Source organism: Cervus canadensis, chromosome 9, assembly GCF_019320065.1.
Source record: "Cervus canadensis isolate Bull #8, Minnesota chromosome 9, ASM1932006v1, whole genome shotgun sequence".
NCBI classification, from domain to species: Eukaryota; Metazoa; Chordata; class Mammalia; order Artiodactyla; family Cervidae; genus Cervus; species Cervus canadensis.
The window spans coordinates 70,864,905-70,883,951 of record NC_057394.1 but is presented as its reverse complement, the minus strand read 5'-3'; the positions used below and the strand labels follow the sequence as shown (position 1 = coordinate 70,883,951).

General features: G+C 44.4%; 1 protein-coding gene across 3 annotated transcripts in view; it reads right to left on the bottom strand.

Annotated features, from left to right (window-relative positions):
- The window catches only part of LHFPL6 (LHFPL tetraspan subfamily member 6), a 223,212-nt gene extending 206,277 nt beyond the window's left edge, over positions 1 to 16,935 (bottom strand). The window contains exons 1-2 of one of the 3 annotated variants that reach the window (XR_006271108.1): positions 16,567 to 16,935; positions 14,538 to 15,113 (exon numbers count right to left, since the gene is read on the bottom strand). Coding sequence is in view for 1 of the 3 variants with exons in the window: in XM_043477333.1 (XP_043333268.1) it covers positions 14,538 to 14,922 (385 nt within the window). In the remaining 2 variants the exon portion in view is untranslated. The remainder of the gene's footprint in view (positions 1 to 14,537; positions 15,114 to 16,566) is intronic. The other 2 variants (XR_006271109.1, XM_043477333.1) reach the window with 2 other exon arrangements.
- Positions 16,936 to 19,047: the final 2,112 nt, after the last annotated feature.

Genomic DNA, 19,047 nt, shown 5'->3' with positions numbered 1-19,047 from the left:
GTCGTGTCCGACTCTGCGCAACCCCATGGACGGCAGCCCAGAAGGCTCCTCCGTCCACGGGATTTCCCAGGCGAGAACACTGGAGTGGGTTGCCATTGCCTTCTCTGGGGGCAGGTGAGGCGCCTTGTAAACAGCCTTTATCTACGGGAAGCATGAAGGGCCGTGATCCCAGCCAAGAAGATGACTCTTAGGTACCACAAGGATGAACAAGATGGAGGCAGGTGAGCAGGAAAACAGCCCGGGCAAAAGACATGGGTCCTTTTGAGCCATTTGAAATCAATGTGGCAGGGCACCATGGCACTGCAATGAAATGCAATTTAATGCCTTTTTAATTAATGGCTTTTTCACAATTAATAACTTTTTACATGGTCACTCAGAGATCCCAACTATCATAGCAACATGTCTCAATAACATGTCTCAATACAGTTACATATTACATAAACTTGCTCATAGTACATTCAAGGCAGTAAGATGTCTCAGCCTTCTATAGGATTCAGCCTCTGATACCAAAAACAGATGACTGTTTTACAGCATGTTCTTCTGCCCTCATCTCTAGCCTCAATCTCAAAATACATTTTATCTTTCTCTAAAAACGCACTTGGTACGGTTTTTAAAGAATTATATACAAGCATCAAAGATATTTTCTTTTTATTTTGCTCAATCCCCCACCCAGGATCAGAAACAAAAGCCCCACAAGCCCTGAATTGAGCTTTAATCTTAGAGAACATCACTGCAACATACAACCTCAAATATCACTGGCAAGGTTCATTTTGTGAAGATAAAAAAAAAAAAATGATCTAGCTGTAGAATGCAATACTGAAGCTGGCTTTTCTTGGAATATCAATGACATCTTTCTGAGGGAGAGTCCAGTGACCAAAGTCCTGAATTTGTAAACTCCCTGAGGTCACAACCCTGTATTATATTTACTTCTTTTGTTTCCCACGGCACCCACAGCATAAGGCTGCAGCAAGATTTTAAGATTAAATGAGAAAATCTGTACCAGAGGGTTTTGTATATTATAAAATGATATATTCAAAGTAGCTAATATTAGGGACTTCAGTGGCAGTCCAGTAGTTAAGACTTGGAGCTTCTACTACAGAGGGCATGGGTTCAATGCCTGGTCAGGAAGCTAAGATCCTGTATGCCACGCATATAGCCAAAAAAAAAAAAACCCACAAAACCCCTATTTTCTTTTGTTTTTCATTTTCTTTTTGTTTTTTTTTTTTTTTTGCTTTTTTGTTAGGGGAGAGAGGTTCAAAAGGGAGGGAAATAAATACACATATAGCTGATTCAGGGTTTCCCTGGTGGCTCAGACAGTGAAGAACCTGCCTGCAATGTGGGAGACCCAGGTTCGATCCTGGGTCGGGAAGATTTCCTGGAGAAGGGAACGGCTACCCACTCCAGTATTCTTGCCTGGAGAATTCCACGGACAGAGGAGCCTGGCAGGTTACAGTCCATGGAATTGCAGAGTCGGACATGACAGAGCAACTATCGCTTTCACTTTTCATAACTGATTCACTCTGCTATGAAGCAGAAACCAACACAACATTATAAGGCAATTAGACTCCAATTAAAAAAATTAAAAAACATTTTTTAAAAAATGTAGCTAATATTAGGTGAATGGAACTCTAAAACGTTAGTTGACTTGGAACTCTAAAGAACTGATTTTCCTTTCAGTTAGTTTCTGTGGTTATTCAAAAAGGATAAAGACATGGACAGGTAGTACATGTATCAGAGGAAAGATGTATCAGAGGAAAGATGGAGGTTTAAAGGAAGATACTTCACGGAATCTAAGGATAGTATTTTAAAAAATAACCGCCAAGATGGAGAAAACCCACATCATGGAGGTATGAGCTCAAACAAACAAACACACCTAATAGAGATGCTGAGAATACCTATTTAGATTGCAACTCAAATTATGATCTATGGGGATCAAATACAGCTAGCAACAAGGGGCATTTACTAGGTCCTGAGTAATAAGTCACCTGCCAATAAGAATATTATTTGTTCAAAACTTACTTTGGGAAATACAGCAGAGTGCAATAGCAAACTAAAAGTGGACAAAAGTGGAATCAAAGTTCTTTCTTTTAGTTCTTTCTCAGTCCGCTTCTATGCATTATGTCATCCTCATAGCTAGAATTCTGCCCAACAGAGAGCAGGATTCAGTAAATATCTGTGTAATGAAGCAAGCTAATTAATTGTTTAAGTTAAACTGTAAAACTCTTGAGTCAAATATACTATTGGTAATGGCCGCCGTTTATGGGGACGCTACCTTTTCAGGCTTGATATTACCTGACTTACATGTATACCTTGCAGAAACCCCATGAGTTAGTATTACTAAAAAGCAGAGACATCACTTTGCCAACAAAGGTCCATCTAGTCAAAGCTACGGTTTTTCTAGTGGTCATAAACAGATGTGAGGGTTGGACCATAAAGAAGGCTGAGCGCCGAAGAATTGATGCCTTTGAACTGTGGTGCTGGGAAAGACTCTTAGGAGTTCCTGGAACAGCAAGGAGATCAAACCAATCAATCCTAAAGGAAATCAATCCTGAATATTCATTGGAAGGACTGACACTGAAGCTCCAATACTTTGGCCATCTGATTCAAAGAAGTGACTCATTAGAAAAGACCCTGATACTGGGAAAGATTGAGGGCAGGAGGAGGTGGGGGTGACAGAGGATGAATTGGTTGGATGGCGTCACCGACTCAATGAACATGAGTTCGAGCAAACTTTAGGAGACAGTGAAGGACAGGGAGGCCTAGTGTGCTGCAGTCCGTGAAGAAGTCGCAAAGAGTCAGACTCACCTTAGTGACTGAACAACAGCAGCAACGATAGGTGAACGAACTCAGGCTGAGTCAGTGGCTTGCCCATGGCCATGAAGCTGTTGAGGGGCAGAATTCAACCCTGTCTGCCCAGATCCTGCTTTACAAGACAACGCACAACCACAGAATAACGTAAACACAAGAACAGAAGGCAGCACTTGAAGCTTTGCTAATAGAAGGGGGGAAAAGGCACCAACATTTTATTTTACTTACAGTTTTACAGAAACAGCTTCTTCTGAGATCCGACCACATGCAAAATTCTGAAGCATCCCACATGGGGAAAACTGTTGTTATTCTAATCCCAGGCTGCAAGTAATGCTACAAAAACAATCTGCCACAACTTACAAGCTTAACAAGCTAAACAGGGCAAGTATAGAGAAATGAAAACAAGTCCCTTCTCCAATATTTTCCACCATCTTAAAAACTCATCAGAGTCAGACTTCCAGATCTGCTCTAAGTAGACTGCAGGAGGATTATGGTAAAAACCACACCACACAAAGCGCGATTGTCTGAAATTACTCTGAAGTCAAATGTACATAAACTGGTGCCACACAGAGAAGAAGAGCTCGCTGCTGTGTAATTTCATGAAACCTGCTGGGCACCGAGGTCATGGGCAGCCAAAGTGAATTTTAAATGGTGCCAACCGGGAGGCTATAATCAGGACAGCCACCAGTGGGCGGATGAAATAAATGAACCAACTGACTTTCTTCCACCAGGCGATCAAAATAGGAATGTCATCTTTATGCATGAAACAAAAAAAAACAATTGTTTTTTAAGTTAAAATATTCACCCTTCACATCTGTCTTTTCACTACATTTCTAGACTCTTCTTTCCTCCAGGCACATTTACGTGAATGAAGATCATGCAGTGTGATTTCTGTCCTACCTTGAGTTTTCCTGCAACCTACTCCAGAAAAATAAAATCTATCCCTACAAAGCACAAACTTCTCCATAACCCTGGTCCACCAGCATGGTAGATGTCGAGCGGCTGGTACTACCCAAGGGCAAGCTTAGAACTGATGATGGAGTCAGACACAGCCAAGAGCCTGCCTTCCAACTGGGACAGTCAAATGGTAAAAGAAAGTGTCAGGATATAAAACCACATCTTTTTAAGAGTGAGTGAAGTAATACTGGGGCTTCCCAGGTGGCTCAGTGGTTAAAAAAAAAAATCCGCTTGCCAGTGCAGGAGACACAGGTTCAATCCCTGAGTCAGGAAGATCCTTTGGAGGAGGAAATGGCAACCCACTCCAGTATTCTTGCCTGAGGAGTCAGGCAGGCTACAGTCCATAGAGTCACAGAGTTGGACTCGACTGGGCAACTGAGCATGAACACACAAAGTTATACGTCTCATAGGAGGTTCTCAAAGACACTAAGGATCTATATATTTAAGCCTGATCTCTCTCATGAGCTCTTTTTCCATGTTGCCAACTGCCCACGTAACCTTCCACCTGAAGTCCTTGAACCACAAACTGTGGATTCAGGAGGTGTTCTTTGGTCAGTATCCTCCAGATCCTATGAGATGCACAAACTGAGCAGGCTGCCAAGCAGGGCAGCTTCTGCCAGCCTTAGCCAAATTGGGCTGCAGACCTTGAGTCTTTTCTCCTGAGTCCTCAGCGCTGCCCATCGAAAAAGCCGAAAAGGGACTTCCTGGTGATTCAGTGATTAAGAATCTGTGCAGGGGACATGGGTTCCATCCTCGGTCCAGGAAGATCTCATCTGCCACAGGACAACTAAGCCCATAGGCCACAAGGACTGAAGCCCACGTGCCCTGGAGCCCATGCTCTGCAACAAAAGAAGCCACTGCAAACAGAAGCCCACGCACTGCAGCTAGAGAAAGCTCCGCATGCAGTAATGATGACCCAGTGCACCAAAAATAGATATATAAATAAAAGTTGATTTAAAAAAAGAAAAAGCCAAAAAGAGGCCGGTACAGGATAACGGGAACTCTGAACATTTTGCTACTGATTAAATTCCTTTGCAAAATGCTTTTGCATTTGTGGGAGTCACATGACTCATGTCAGCACAGCCACAGGATCACTGACTTGCAATTGAATTGGTTCTGCCTTGATGTTCTTATTTTCCCTCTCCTCCAAGTTCCCCAATAAGATTAAGTCTCACTGAACTGCACTTCAACTGCTTGGGCCTTGCTGTTCCCTCCTTAGTGATCAGAACAGATGCACAACGATGCACAGATGCACAGATGATCCCAACATCATCAGATACAATCTGCTACCCATACAGAAGGTACCTTCATAGACTGCAAGAGGGGATTATCTGGGTAACCTCATCATAAGATAACACTGGGGTCAGAGTTTTAGAAAAACTCTGGAGCTTAAAGGTGGAGATAAACATAAACACTAAGAAAGTCAGGTCTCATATGCAGCAACTCTCACCAAAGAGCACTAAATCAGATGAGAATTAGATGTCATCACAGAATCATACCAATTTAGAACTTAAAGGCACATTTCATTTTTTCAAAAATTTGATTTGACAAACATATGGGAACTATAACTTACACTGAAATAACACAAGGACATTTCATCCTTCATGGCCTTCAATGCAACTGACTTATGGCATAGAAACAATAATCATTGATAATATTAACTCATTAATTCATAACTAGTTTCCTGTCTTGCTCTACCATATTACACACCTGTAACATGACTAACACAAGCTATTACACATAAGCTATGAAAGGAATCTATTAGGTCTCCAAACTACACTAATTTATTCATCTAAAAATAGGAGCCATACAACCCTTTTGCCTCGATCTTAGAAAAGTCTTCAAAATTGTTTTCTGATTTCCACAGCTTTGCTGAGGTCTTCTCCATCTCTGGCTGAGCCTGCAATAACAAGCCTCTTGCTGCCTTTCCTGGTTTTTTACTGTTTCCCCAGATCAGCCTTTATTCCTCATCACTACTAGATTATATAGTTCCTAAGTCAGTTTCTCCCATAACCACTCAAAGACTTCAATCTATAAAGTTGACTTTAGGTAAGTGTTCAATTCTTACCATGAAACAAAAATACGGACCTCCAGACCTGATCTTGTTCCATCACCCCCACTCCATACTTTACAGGATATTGCCATTCCCTGAATGCCCATCAGATCTTTTTATAACTCCTTGGCTTTGAGAATCTGACAATTCCACTGCTTGAAATTCCAAGGAGTCTTCTGCTCATCTTTCAGACCCAGTTCATCTGGTGCCTCCGTTACGAAGCCTTTGCAGACCCCTCCAGACACAAGGTCCCTTCCTCTTCTGTGCTCCTACAACATTTTGTTCACACTTCAGTGGAACATTTTTAAACATTGGTGATTTTTGCCCATTCACCAAAAACCCCACAAGTTCATAGTATGATATAATCTGCAACTTGGCTAAGGCAGGAACTGGAATTAAGTATTGTATTTCAGCCAGGATCCAGGAAAGCAGAAACCAGCCTAAGCATTTCAAACACAGATAATGCAATATAATACAAGAAACTGGTTGCACAGATGATGGGAGAGCTAAAAAGCCACGTAGATGTTAAAGAGGTGACTGGGAAACTGGCTTCAACAGAAAACTACTACCATCCATGAGGCTGGAATGGTGTTGGAAGAAGAGGGCATCACCAATGACTAGAAGAACCGGGCTGTGTCCCTGGTGGAGGATTGTCGAGAGTGGCTTCCGAGGGGAGCTGTGACCGTGAAGGTCAGGGCTTTCCAAAAGGAGAGACAACGGCTGCCAAAGATGCTGCCAAAGGGGGAGCCAGAGAGAGAGACATACCCTGGCTTCTCCTTGCCTCCCGTTTTTCCAAGCGCCTAATCTATCCAGAGGCCAGGAGTCAAGGCTTCTGGGAAATGTAGCCTCCTGTGAAGCAGGAAATGAGTGGCACCATGTGAGGCTGGTGAGCCCCTCATCTGGAAGCTGAATGAGCCTCACCAGCCTCTCAACAACTGTATGCAGTGGAATGCACATCTGTGTCCTGAGTCCTTTGGACTGTAATTATACCTCACGTGTTGGTTTCCTCCACAAGACTGTGAGTGCCTCCAGAGTAGCAATCTTATCTCAACTTATAAACTAGTGCGGTATTTGACATTCGGTAGGCCCTCAATAAATACTGCTCAGTTCAGTTCAGTCGCTCAGTCGTGTCTGACTCTTTGTGACCCCATAGACTACAGCACACCAGGCTTCCCCGTCCATCACCAACTCCCAGAGCTTACTCAAACTCATGTCCATTGAGTTGGTGGTGCCATCCAACCACCCATAAACACTAATGCCCTGGGTTTATGACATGTTTTAACTTAGCACTTCCTAAAGTTTGTTGTGCTGGTCACTAATTAAAAGAGATGCTATTGCCTATCATAGGGTAAGTAGGACTCTGCAATTTCCAAAAAGTTTGTGAAACACAGTGTTAAAGTTAACTTGGAAGAAAAAAAAAGTTAAGCTGGTCTCAAAGCATAGTCGAGCTGCAATTAAAAAAAAAATACTGTGGACTATGTAGCTTAGAGTAAGTCAAGGCTGTATATTGTCACCCTGCTTATTTAAGTTATATGCAGAGTACATCATGAGAAACGCTGGGCTGGATGAAGCACAAGCTAGAATCAAGATTGCCGGGAGAAATATCAATAACCTCAGATATGCAGATGGCACCACCCTTATGGCAGAAGGTGAAGAAGAACTAAAGAGCCTCTTGATGAAAGTGAAAGAGGAGAGTGAAAAAGTTGGCTTAAAGCTCAACATTCAGAAAGCTAAGATCATGGCATCTGGTCCCATCACTTCATGGCAAATAGATGGGGAAACAGTGGACACAGTGGCTGACTTTATTTTTGGGGGCTCCAAAATCACAGCAGATGGTGACTGCAGCCATGAAATTAAAAGATGCTTACTCCTTGGAAGGGAAGTTATGACCAACCTAGACAGCACATTAAAAAGCAGAGACATTACTTTGCCAACAAAGGTCTGTCTAGTCAAGGCTATGGTTTTTCCAGTAGTCATGTATAGATGTGAGAGTTGGACTCTAAAGAAAGCTGAGCACTGAAGAATTGATGCTTTTGAACTGTGGTGTTGGAGAAGACTCTTGAGAGTCCCTTGGACTGCAAGGGGATCCAACCAGTCCATCCTAAAGGAAATCAGTCCTGGGTGTTCATTGGAAGGACTGATGTTGAAGCTGAAACTCCAATACTTTGGCTAAGTGGTGCGAAGAGCTGACTCATTTGAAAAGACCCTGATGCTGGGAAAGATTGAAGGCAGGAGGAAAAGGGGACAACAGAGGATGAGATAGTTGGATGGCATCACTGACTCAATGGATATGAGTTTGGGTGAACTCTGGGTTTGGGTGAACTCTGGGAGTTGGTGATGGACAGGGAGGCCTGGCATGCTGCAGTCCATGGGGCCACAAAGAGTTGGATACGACTGAGTGACTGAACTGAACTGACATGGCTTAGAAACAACAGAAATTTATTTCTCCTATTTCTGGAAGCTAGAAGTTTAAGATCAGAGGGCCAGCACAGTTGGGTGGGGGCTCTCTTCTCCATGTATCTTCACATAGGCAGAAGGGGCAAGGTGCTCTCTTCAACTTCTTTATAAGGGCACTAATCTCATCTGTGAGGGCTCCACCCTCATGACCTAATCACCTCCCCAAGTCCCCACCTTCTAATACCATCCCACTGGGCATTAGGATTTCAACAAGTGAATTTTGTGGGAGGACAAAAATATTTAGACAGAGCAGCTTGTTTCTTTATTGCAGATAATACAGTTCATTCAGAACTTTCAAAATGTGCTTGAAGAGACAGATGTAGAATTATGTAGCATCACAGCAACATATATAACTACAGAACATATATGTTTTCCAAAAAACTAACATTACACAGGGACATCAGTTAAGGAGTCATTGCTTTAAGTATGTTCACATTTGTGATATTTTATCTCTCCTCTGAAATATTCCCATGAGGTAGAGAAGAACAAGGTCACTTACAGATAAAAATGTTGCTAATAAATAACTAAAACTAATACATCAAGTATTAATTGAATATATAAGATGTTATTTACTATTCTAAATATTGTAGGGCTAGAAGGAAAATGTAGATATTCACCTATGCTGAGACTTATTATTCCTAATGGCCAGAAATTCTGAATTCTACATACAATACAAAATGGAATCTCAATTAATGCTGAAATATTATGGTGATAGCATTCATAGCTCAGCCAATAACTAATGGGATAACTTTGGGTATCACTCTAAAATTCAGTGCTCATAGCTGTAAAAAAAGAGAAAGAGAGAGAGAGACAACAAATTACCTGCCTCACTGGGGTGAAATAAGAACTGAATATGTTCTAAGGATCACCAGTCCCTTCAGGGACCCCATTCCAAATTACTTAGGAAAACACTTAATACTATACCTTCCTCATGCCCCCCAGGAGGTTGGTATAGGCATCAAAATACTTAAGATTCTGTGCTGTAATGAAATTTATTAACGTTCCATAACCAAGTGTTTCTCCAATCTACTTGTTTCCCAAATGGTTCTGCTTTTCCTGTTTACAGCTACTAGTCCCCCCAGGAATCCATGCTCCCTCCAAGCCGAATGTGATGCCTTATGAAAACAAAAATATGACTTTTAATGATATCCAGGAATAAAAGTTTTAAACTTGATGCTGTTATGCTTTCTGATTATAAGCAACAACACAAGAGGACACCCTTGGCAAGCTAGAGTTAGCTGCAAAGTTCAAGAACCAATAATATAACAGTGATGAGGCTGTATGAGGTGCAAACTGGATACATCTTAAGATGCTGCCTATGTATTGTAGAGTGAGGTAAAGCTGTCTTTAGTGTGTGTTTTAAGTTTTTCTTTTGAAATGATTATGAATTCACATGCTTCAGCTGGTTTTTCTTATAACTGAAAATACACGTTTTACAAGGCAGTGGGACAATTGTAAATCTATGCAGATGTAAATCTAGCGACATTTACTTACTGTGTTAGTGAGATTTGATTTAGTTTCGTTTAGTTAGTGTGGTTTTTTCAGTAGTCATGTATGGATGTAAGAGTTGAACCATAAAGAAGGCTGAGCACCAAATAATTGATGTTTTCAAACTGTGGTGCTGGAGAAGACTCTTGAGCGTCTCTTGGACAGCAAGATCAAACCAGTCAATCCTAAAGGAAATCAACCCTGAAAAGTCACTGGGAGGACTGGTGTTGAAGCTCTAATACCTTGGCCACCTGATGCGACAAAGTGACTCATTAGAAAAGACTCTGATGCTGGGAGAGATTGAGGCAGGAGAAGGGGGCAACAGAGGATGAGATGATTGGATGGCATCACTGACTCAATGGACATGAATTTGAACAAACCTCGAGAGACAGTGAAGGGCAGGGAAGCCTGGCGTGCTGAGTCCATGGGTTTGCAAAGAGTCAGACACAGCTTAGCGACTAAACAGCAACAAATGTGTTAGTGAAGATAACCAGTCCAGACAGACCCTGACCTCAGAAGTATCAGCTATCACTGTGTTAGCTGGTGGCAACAAAGGGAGTTAAGTTAAAAATCAGATGATTCTCTTAGAAAGACTCTTCTCCACAAGAAGGAAATGAAGATTTGGACGTTACGGGTATAGTGGCTTTTTAGTGGCTCAGAGTTCAAAGCAACTCACCTGGACTTTACACCGTAAGGTTAGAGGAATAAGGAAACAGTAGTTCATGATCTCTAAGGTGTAATTTAAAGAGGAGCAAGAAGAGCTCTGCCTGCTGCCCCAAATGGCCCAGGAAATGCCTGGATTTCTTAAAAATTAGAGCAACTTCTTACAGTGAGGACACTGTCACTAAAAACCCACGATGCCCATTAACACACCAACACTTACTTACCTTATTCCTCAGCTGTCACGTGACAGAGAACCTGGATGTGATGGAAAGCACAGGGGGACATATCGTATGTCAGATCAGGTTTAAAGTGGAGCAAGGGGAGCAGAAGCCTTCATCCCAAAGGATGAAAGACAAGTCCGGGTGGAGCCCTACAGTGAGGGACTCCAGAGAGGCCATGATGCTTTCAGCACAGAGATGGGTTTGTGGCAAGAAGCACTCTGTCGTCATTACTGGCGTGAGTGGCACTTAACCATCAATTTGTTGAGGAGATGGTCTCGCCTGGTTTCTCTGAACAGAACAGTGTCTCAACTGGAAAGGTAGTTGTTTACTACTGATTTGCACTCTACACTCATTTTAAACATATATGCGACTCGCATCCAAACGAAATATGGAATAATGCCAATTTGGGACTCTTCCGTGCCCTCTCATTATAACACCAGCAATTTCCAAAGATGAAATCTACAGATTCGGACCCTGACAATTACAAGCACCAGAAGGCAGAACTTCAGTTCAGTGGCTCAGTCGTGTCTGACTCTTTGCGACCCCGTGGAGTGCAGCACGCCAGGCCTTCCTGTCCATCACCAACTCAAACTCAAGTCCATCGAGTCGGTGACGCCATCCAACCATCTCATCCTCTGTCACCCTCTTCTATTCTCTCCTTCAATCTTTCCCAGCATCAGGGTCTTTTCAAATGAGTCAGCTCATCTGAACTTAAGATAGCCTTAATATGTCTTTACAGTGTTCTTACATGCTTCATTTACAGAGCCTGTAAATAAGATATTTTTCTAATGCATACGTCAAAAGTTTGGTATTAAGCCTTAAAAAGTCTATTAAAGTACTTAACAACATATCGGAAAGGACATAATTCTGCATTCCAAATGATGTATCGCAAAGGACATAATTTTGCGTTCCACAAACAAAACGTTGTAAAAACGTTACAACCTCTATCTTCTCATAACACCATTACTACACTTTCGGCACGTGACCATTTTCACTAGACGTGATACTTTTCAAAGGCTTTCTACGTGCCCGTTAAAAATTCAATTGAGGGTAAAACTCAACCCAAGCTGGTTTTTAAAAATTATGACAAAGACATGACTTAAAATATAAGCTGGAGATGGTGGCAATTAAAGTTTATGAGCAAGTTACTGCGAGAAAGGCAGAAGCCGTTGACTCCGCGGGTACTTCCTTTATAGGTGGTAAAAGTCTGTGGACCACAGTGCCACTTTGTGCTGTTCCACTCGTCTGCAGGTGACATTTTAACCTCTAAGCAACCACAGCAAGACGATTCAAAATGAAGTTGACACTGTGTCCTTTAACTAGTCCCAAAGTCCTGCAGGGGTTTTACTGCCTGATGTTGTACCATATGTGCACACTCTGGACGCAGCAAGCAGGATTAAGCAGGATGCTTCTGCACCCAGCCATCATCCTGCTTCCTGTTGTTTTTGGAGCAATCCTAACCTCAGCTAAACATAACCTTTCTGGGTGGAGCATTTTTAGAAGGAGAATCCACCTTTAGCAGAGTGCCCTGTAATGTTGACTGTATTTTGAAGGCACAGACATTGATTAAACTCACAGAACTCAGTGGTTTGGTATCGTGCTATCTTTATGAAACCCATTTTATGAAAACTTTCATAAAATTATTTATCACTCAAGTTTTTATGCATAAAAACTTGAACAAGTATGAAATGAACAGGAGGAATTCTTTCTGAAGCCTTTTTTGGTCAACTGGTCTATCACTAAAGTGGCAATGATTAATGGCAAACTTTTCAGAATCTTTTCTGTAGCTCAAGTTATTTTTTAATTCTAAAATGATGACTGTCTTGGGTAGTGGGGATATATTTACTTACTCGGGTCCTCAAAAGGTTCGAATCAGAAAAGCCCTCTTAGGTTTCACATTTCAGAATTATTTTCTGCAGGATATGAGAAATCTATTTGAGACATGCTAATAAGAACCTATATCCTCAGCTCAATGTCAGGAACTCTTAACAAGCCAGAGTTCATGAAGAGCATATACAAGGGAAAAAACAGACCTTTTAAAAGTATACATAACTTCTATAATGGTCTTTCCCCTTGAGTTTTCTGTAAAGTAGAACATTAAGCTCTTTATAATTCCCCCAAATCTATAGATAGCTTAGAGAGAGAAGCATAAATCTCAAGAGCCTCAGATTTACTTCCTGTTGCCTTCCTGCATTAGACATTTAAAGGTAATCAATAAAAACTGATTCCTCTTCGTAAGCACTTTCCTGTTCTGCCAGAAATAATAGTAGCCTCTGCCCCAAAATGAAGAGGAAAAAAAACGAAAAGTAATATTTACCAGGAGAAAAAGAAACTGCCCAACTATTTTTCCTGAGCCAAGTGAAACACAAACAGCAAGTCAAAGTTTATTCTTAAAGAAAAAAAAAACAACTTTTAAATATTCCTGGCATTAATCCTGTTTTTCAAATCTGAGGTATCAACAAGTTTTTACCTCCGGATTTGTATTTCCACTCTCTGCAAAAACCTCATTCTGTTTCCTAATGGCTTTCCGGTGCTGTCCTTCTGTAGGAATCTATACACCACAAGCAAGACTTGTGCTCAACGCTGACCAGTAAAGAAAGGACAGTTAAGCCCCCCAATTACCTCCTAGGGCAGAGTGAGACACAAAACCAGAGGGAACAGATAGATGAGGACAAAGTTACAACTTGTAAGGAAATAAAGAACTGCAGACAACTGGATCTCTTACTCCAAAACACAAAACTTTGGGCCCCTTGCATTTTCAGCACGAGAATTTTCATACTAAAAATGTTACTTGAAAGTTTAATATTAGATAATCTGAAATCATCTGTTGGGATGTCTCCAATATGTAGACTCTATCTGAGGACTCTATTTGCAGTGCTTTTTCTTCTTCTGGATTTTTCACAAAAGACTGCAAGAGAGTACCCAAAGAAAGAGCTGGGTCTCAGACTCTTACTTTGTGATGAAGTTACAAATATGTTTTATACGTTTTCCTGGCTTCCTGTTTCCCTGTGTTCTGTACTATCTGCAGAGGTTGTCATATTTCACCAAGGCGGATTATAAATCAGACAAGTTCAGCCCGTCAGGTTGAAAAATGGAGGTGAAAGGCACAGCAGAAAATAAATAAAGTATAATTAAAACCATATGACCAGAAATATTGAAGCAATACTTGTTGGAGGAAACCCAAGTAAAAATCAAACCTTTTCTGGTGTTAGTGAGACTAGCCAGTCCATTTGAAACAAGCACACATCACTTGCTAAAAATTCCCTTTTTTTTTCCTTCACAGTAAAAGCAGTCCTAACAAAGTAATTAAGCCTATCTTTGTGGCATAGTGAAATTCATAATTGTTCACGTAAAACTGATCTCTCATTTAAAACTGTAATCACTTCTTTAGAAATATAATTTAAGACGGGGCAAGGCTCAATTTTATATCCACCAAAGAGTATTAAAGGCTTATGATGACAATGTTGAACCAAAAACCTTTTCTACTTTTCGTGAAGTTTTCATCTCTTAAGATCTCAGGATTCCAGAAAGACACAGATACTGTAATTGCTAGTTGTTGATCGTAAAGAGCCAGTAGCTATAAAATCCAAACTGTCTCCCCTCCAACATTATAAACAACCTAGACGTTACTGCCTCACAGAGGTGGTACTGAGCAGACCAATGATGTACATGCTTGCAGATATACAGAAATTAAGAGCTCTTGATGTTTATACAGCAATTCCGGTAAAGAATCTCTGACTCTGGCAATCTGTCCCCAAAGCCACTCTATATCCACGTCTCCTTAGCGTTCCAAGTGTCAATTACCATAATCTCAGTAGACAGCTGGAACACAATTTTCAATATTGCTCCGGGATTCCCGTAAACAAGTGAAGTTGAGAGAAGTCACTTACCCCCCAGAAACTGAATTCCTCCGGCCACTCTTCCCACCGTCCGGGAGATGAGCTCCGACACGCAGCAGCCCATGAGGGCGGTGAGCGCCACCAGGAGGAGCAGGCCACAGCCCAGGCCGGTCACGATGGTACAGATCCTCCATTCGGCGCTGGGAATGCCCTGGAAAGAGGCGTAGCGCCCACACTCCTCAACCATCACCATCATCTGCCGACTCTCATCGTGCACGGGATAGGAGCACCTCCGGAAAGTACCGAAGGACACGGGCTTGCCCAGCTGTGACCCCCAGAGCCAGTAGGGCATGAAGAACCCCACGCAGGAGGTGGCCGCACAAAGAAACGAGAGCAGAGCCCAGATGACCCCGGTGCAAGTCAGACTGGATGCCATCTTTCACCTCACAGGGCAGGGAGGCCCCGAAGTAACTGTTCCGGGGCTGCAGGAAGGAGTCAAGGCTGTCAAACCGCTGGCTCCCCGAGGGTAATCCACAGCTGTGTGATGGGAGAGCGGCTACTAACAGAACGGATCTTCAGTCTTACTGGACATCAGCTTCCCATTCTCTGCAGTAAGGATGCTGGCCCCTGGAAAAACCATAACATTAAAGGTTAAATGTCTTTACAGAAAAGATAAGACCGACTCAGTTGGTCTGCAACTTTCAATTAACACCCATTCAGAGACACCTCCATAGTTCAAAAAGTGAGAAGAATCCATTCTATCAACTTTTCCGTAATTCAAATTTTGTCAGACTGGCTCAAAGCTTTTTCACGTCTTTATCTCTTACATTCCCTAATTAACTCAGACAGCTACTTACTTAAAGAAATGCATGACTTATTCCTGCTTGCCAAATCAGTGAATTCACTGCATATACTCACGTTAAAAAGAAGGCAGCATTTTTACTGGCGGTAAACAGAATTCTGAATGTTATAATAAAATGAACCATAGCATGGTTTGTTCAGTTGGCTTGCAAGTTCACGCTCATAATTTGCAGCAACTTTTCTGTGTTCCTTTAGGTGCATTAACTCTCTGCATGAGCCTGAACAAAATAATTAGGCTCATTTTCACAATTATAGACTGTCTAGGCATCCAGACTGGGACTCTTAGGCGTCTTGCCACGCTTATTCAGTAGTGTTTGGGAATGCCTTCAGTCTCAGCTATCTTCTCTAGTGTCAACAAAAGAAAGCCTGTGTACGACTCATTTTCATATCTGCAATTCTGATTAATTGCTTCTAATTAAATTATTGGAACCATCTTTCCCACTGAATGAATGACTGTGTCTCATCTGAAAAAGAGTCCATACTTTCCGGTCTTTCCAGGGGTTTCACTTGCATCCTGCTCTCCCTTTAGAACCCCTTCTCCCACGTTTCATAAAGAACACAGAAGCCCAGAGTCCATGCACCCCACAGTTCCATCCCCAGGACTCCAGCTTTCAGAGTCCATCTCAAATCCTCCCCTCTCCTTTCCAACTCTCGCCCCTGCCCTTTGCTTTCCACCCACCGCCCCTTTTCCACTCCCCTGTGTCATTCACTCCAGGGGAGCTCCGGCTACTTTTTTTTTTTTTTTTTTAAATCTTGTCAACAGCGGTCAGCATCAGCATTAGTCGCTGAAGTTGGTCTGTTTGGGCCCTGAGGCTGGGGCAGACGGGGGAGTCACTGGGTGAGTGGGGAGGGGGCCCTCACCTCGAGTTGGGGCCAGGCACCCCGGGGAGGGGGGTAAGACCAGGCAAGCCCTTAGCCAGCCGAGCCCCCCGCAACGGCCGCACCCACCCCCACCCCGAAGACACACAACGATCCTTTAACTCCCCAAAGGGGAAGAGGGGCATTTTCCAGCCGGCCCGCGCGGAGGGAGGAGGTGAGGATGGGGTCCCCCACCCCGCCCCGGAGGCAGACGGACGCGGCGGGCCGGGCGAGCCGGCGGGGAGCCCAGCTCAGGAAGTCCGGAGCCTCGGGGGCAGCCCAACTCCGGCGTCCGGGAACGAGGGGCGCGGAGAGAAAGGCGCGGAGCCCGCGCCTCGGGGCAGCCGCGCGCTGGACTCACATGGCTGGCGGGCGGCGGCCGCCCTCCCTCCCGGGGCCGGGGCGCACTCACAACTTGCTGTCTCTCCCTGGCGGAGCATCCACGGCGCGCCGGACCGTCCTTCCTTCTTCGCCGCGGTCCCCGACAGCCGCGGAGCCTCCGGGGCCGGCCGCGGGAGGGGCGCGCAGGGGCCGGCAGGGGGCGGAGGTCTCCGGGAGGACGCGCGGCGCCGCGCCCGGGCAGCCCTCGCTCCTCCGGCTCTCCGGCGGCGGCTCGGGCGGAGCGCTGGGGCGGCGCGCGGGGCGCCGGGGCTCGCGGGCGGAGGAGCAGATCTGCCTTTGGCAGGCGAGGCACGCAGCGCCTCCTCCCCTCCGCCGCCCGGCCCTCCTCTCGCCTGTCCCCTCCCCTCGCGCCCGCCGGGACCCGGAGCGGACGCGGCCCGGGCGCGGCCGGCGGGGACCCTCCCGGCGCGCGGGGCGGGGAGGGGGCGCGGCCCCTTGGAGCCGGGGTCCCCTCCCACCTCACCCCCCTCAACCCGGGCGGCTCTCGACCCCTCTGGCCCCGAGCCTCCTCCCGCCCTCCTCGCACCGTCACTCCTTCCAACCCGAGAGTGGGATGGAGGCAGACAGACCGAGAAGTAGGGGAGAAAGTTGCTGGTCCTCTGGGGTGCTCTCCGGAGCGGGTGGGGAGGGGGGGCGGTGGCTGGGAGCTGAGACACGCTCCCTGGCTGCTCTCCTGAGTCTGGTGTTTCGGGTTTAAGCTCCGGTTTCCGACCGCCTTTATGAGATGGAGATAGAGAGCAGGGCTCTAGAGACTGATGCAGTGATTCCTTTCGAGTTTTCCTGGGATGTGGTCACTTTGGAAGGGGGTGAGCAAGGACAGTGTGGGCGTGGGAATGGGAGGCAGAGAGCAGAGAGCCCCCTCTGGGGTTCCGTCTGGCAGCCGCCTTTCCAGCCAAGCCAGGGGGAAAAAAGCAGGGGAAGATTCCAGCAAACCTCTCCCAAGAGACCTCCTCTCTGGGAACCTCTTTCAAAGCGTTTCTCCCCGTCTGTCCTCTCTCCCCTTTCTATTTCTGTCTGTCTCTCTCTCTCCTCTCTCTTCCCCTCCCTCTCTTCTCTTCCACCTTTCGGTCCAATCACTCTTGCAATCAATACCTCCATTGAATTTCTTTACCGAGAAAACACTGGTTTTGATCCCCCCTCTGGACGTCAGGTCTTTTTTGCTTGTCCTTAGCGCTAACCCCTGTGGAAGTTGAGAGCCACATTCAGCAGACTGTGGGAGTCCTTGCTGAAGGCGGTATTTTAAGAAACCTGCCATCTGGGAATAGCAGTTTGTGAAGTAGCTACTTCCCCACATACAGTTTTTATGCTTTTTCAAAAGTTGAAAGTAATCGCTGGATAGATATAGATTCCATAGTAAATTTTCAAATTGCACCATTTTAATTAGCCATGGTGGTGCACATTTTTGTTTTACTACTACAGATGGAGATGTGCACGCTTACACTATTAATTTGAGAGGTTTTGTGTAATTAGTTCCCACTCTTTATGAGGTCATAGACCGCTTTAAGAATATGATGAAATTGATGAGAACCTTCTCCCCCCTCAAAAAAAAAAAAAAAAAAGACGAAAATGCACTTCCATATCAAGCTTTATCACAATGGTTCTCAAGCAAGAGAAGAAGGCAGATTATGACCCCTCCCAGGGAGTAGTCTGCAAGGTGTGGAGATATTTGTGATCATCATGGCCAGGGTGATGCAGCTAATACCTGGTGGGCGGAAAGGCCAGGGATGCAGCTAAATACCCTACCAGGTACAGGACAGCCTCCCAGAATTATCCATCCCAAAATATCAATAGTTCTGAGGTTGAGAATGCCGGTTTCAATAAAGTGTTAGACTGTTCCCTGTTCCCCCCGCAGCCCATTCTTGATTGGAGTCCCTGATGAAATGCCTTGATTTAAGTTATTTTTGTTTGTTTTGTACAAGTCGCTGGTTAATGAGCTCAGTGACTGTGTGGTAAGGATTGCTCTGACTTTCAGTTCTGTATCCTAACCTAGTGTTTAACACAGAGCCTTCAGATCTGTATAATGTGCAGGTAAAAGGTATGACTCCACAAAGACAAGATAATGAGAGTGACATTTGGACTCACCCTCCACATTCCCGCTGTGGATATTGGTCCAGGACGCTCTTCTCAATTTGGAGTTTGAAGCGCTGAGACAGCCTGTTGAGATTAAGTCCTTGCTGTGTCTCAGTCCCTACACTGTCCTTTTCTTTTTTTTGGCCTTGCCACATGAGATCTTAATTTCCCCGCCAGAGATCAAACCTGGGCTCCCTGCAGTGGAAGATAGGAGTCCTAACCACTGGACCACCAAGGAAGCACCCCTAAGTCTCCTTGATAGATTATTTTGTCTAGTCCTCAAAATAAAAAGGAAAAAAAGTATGTAGGAGGTGCAATTTTTATTTTACAGAGAGGTTAAGTAATTTGCCTGAGACCTTACGGCTAAAAG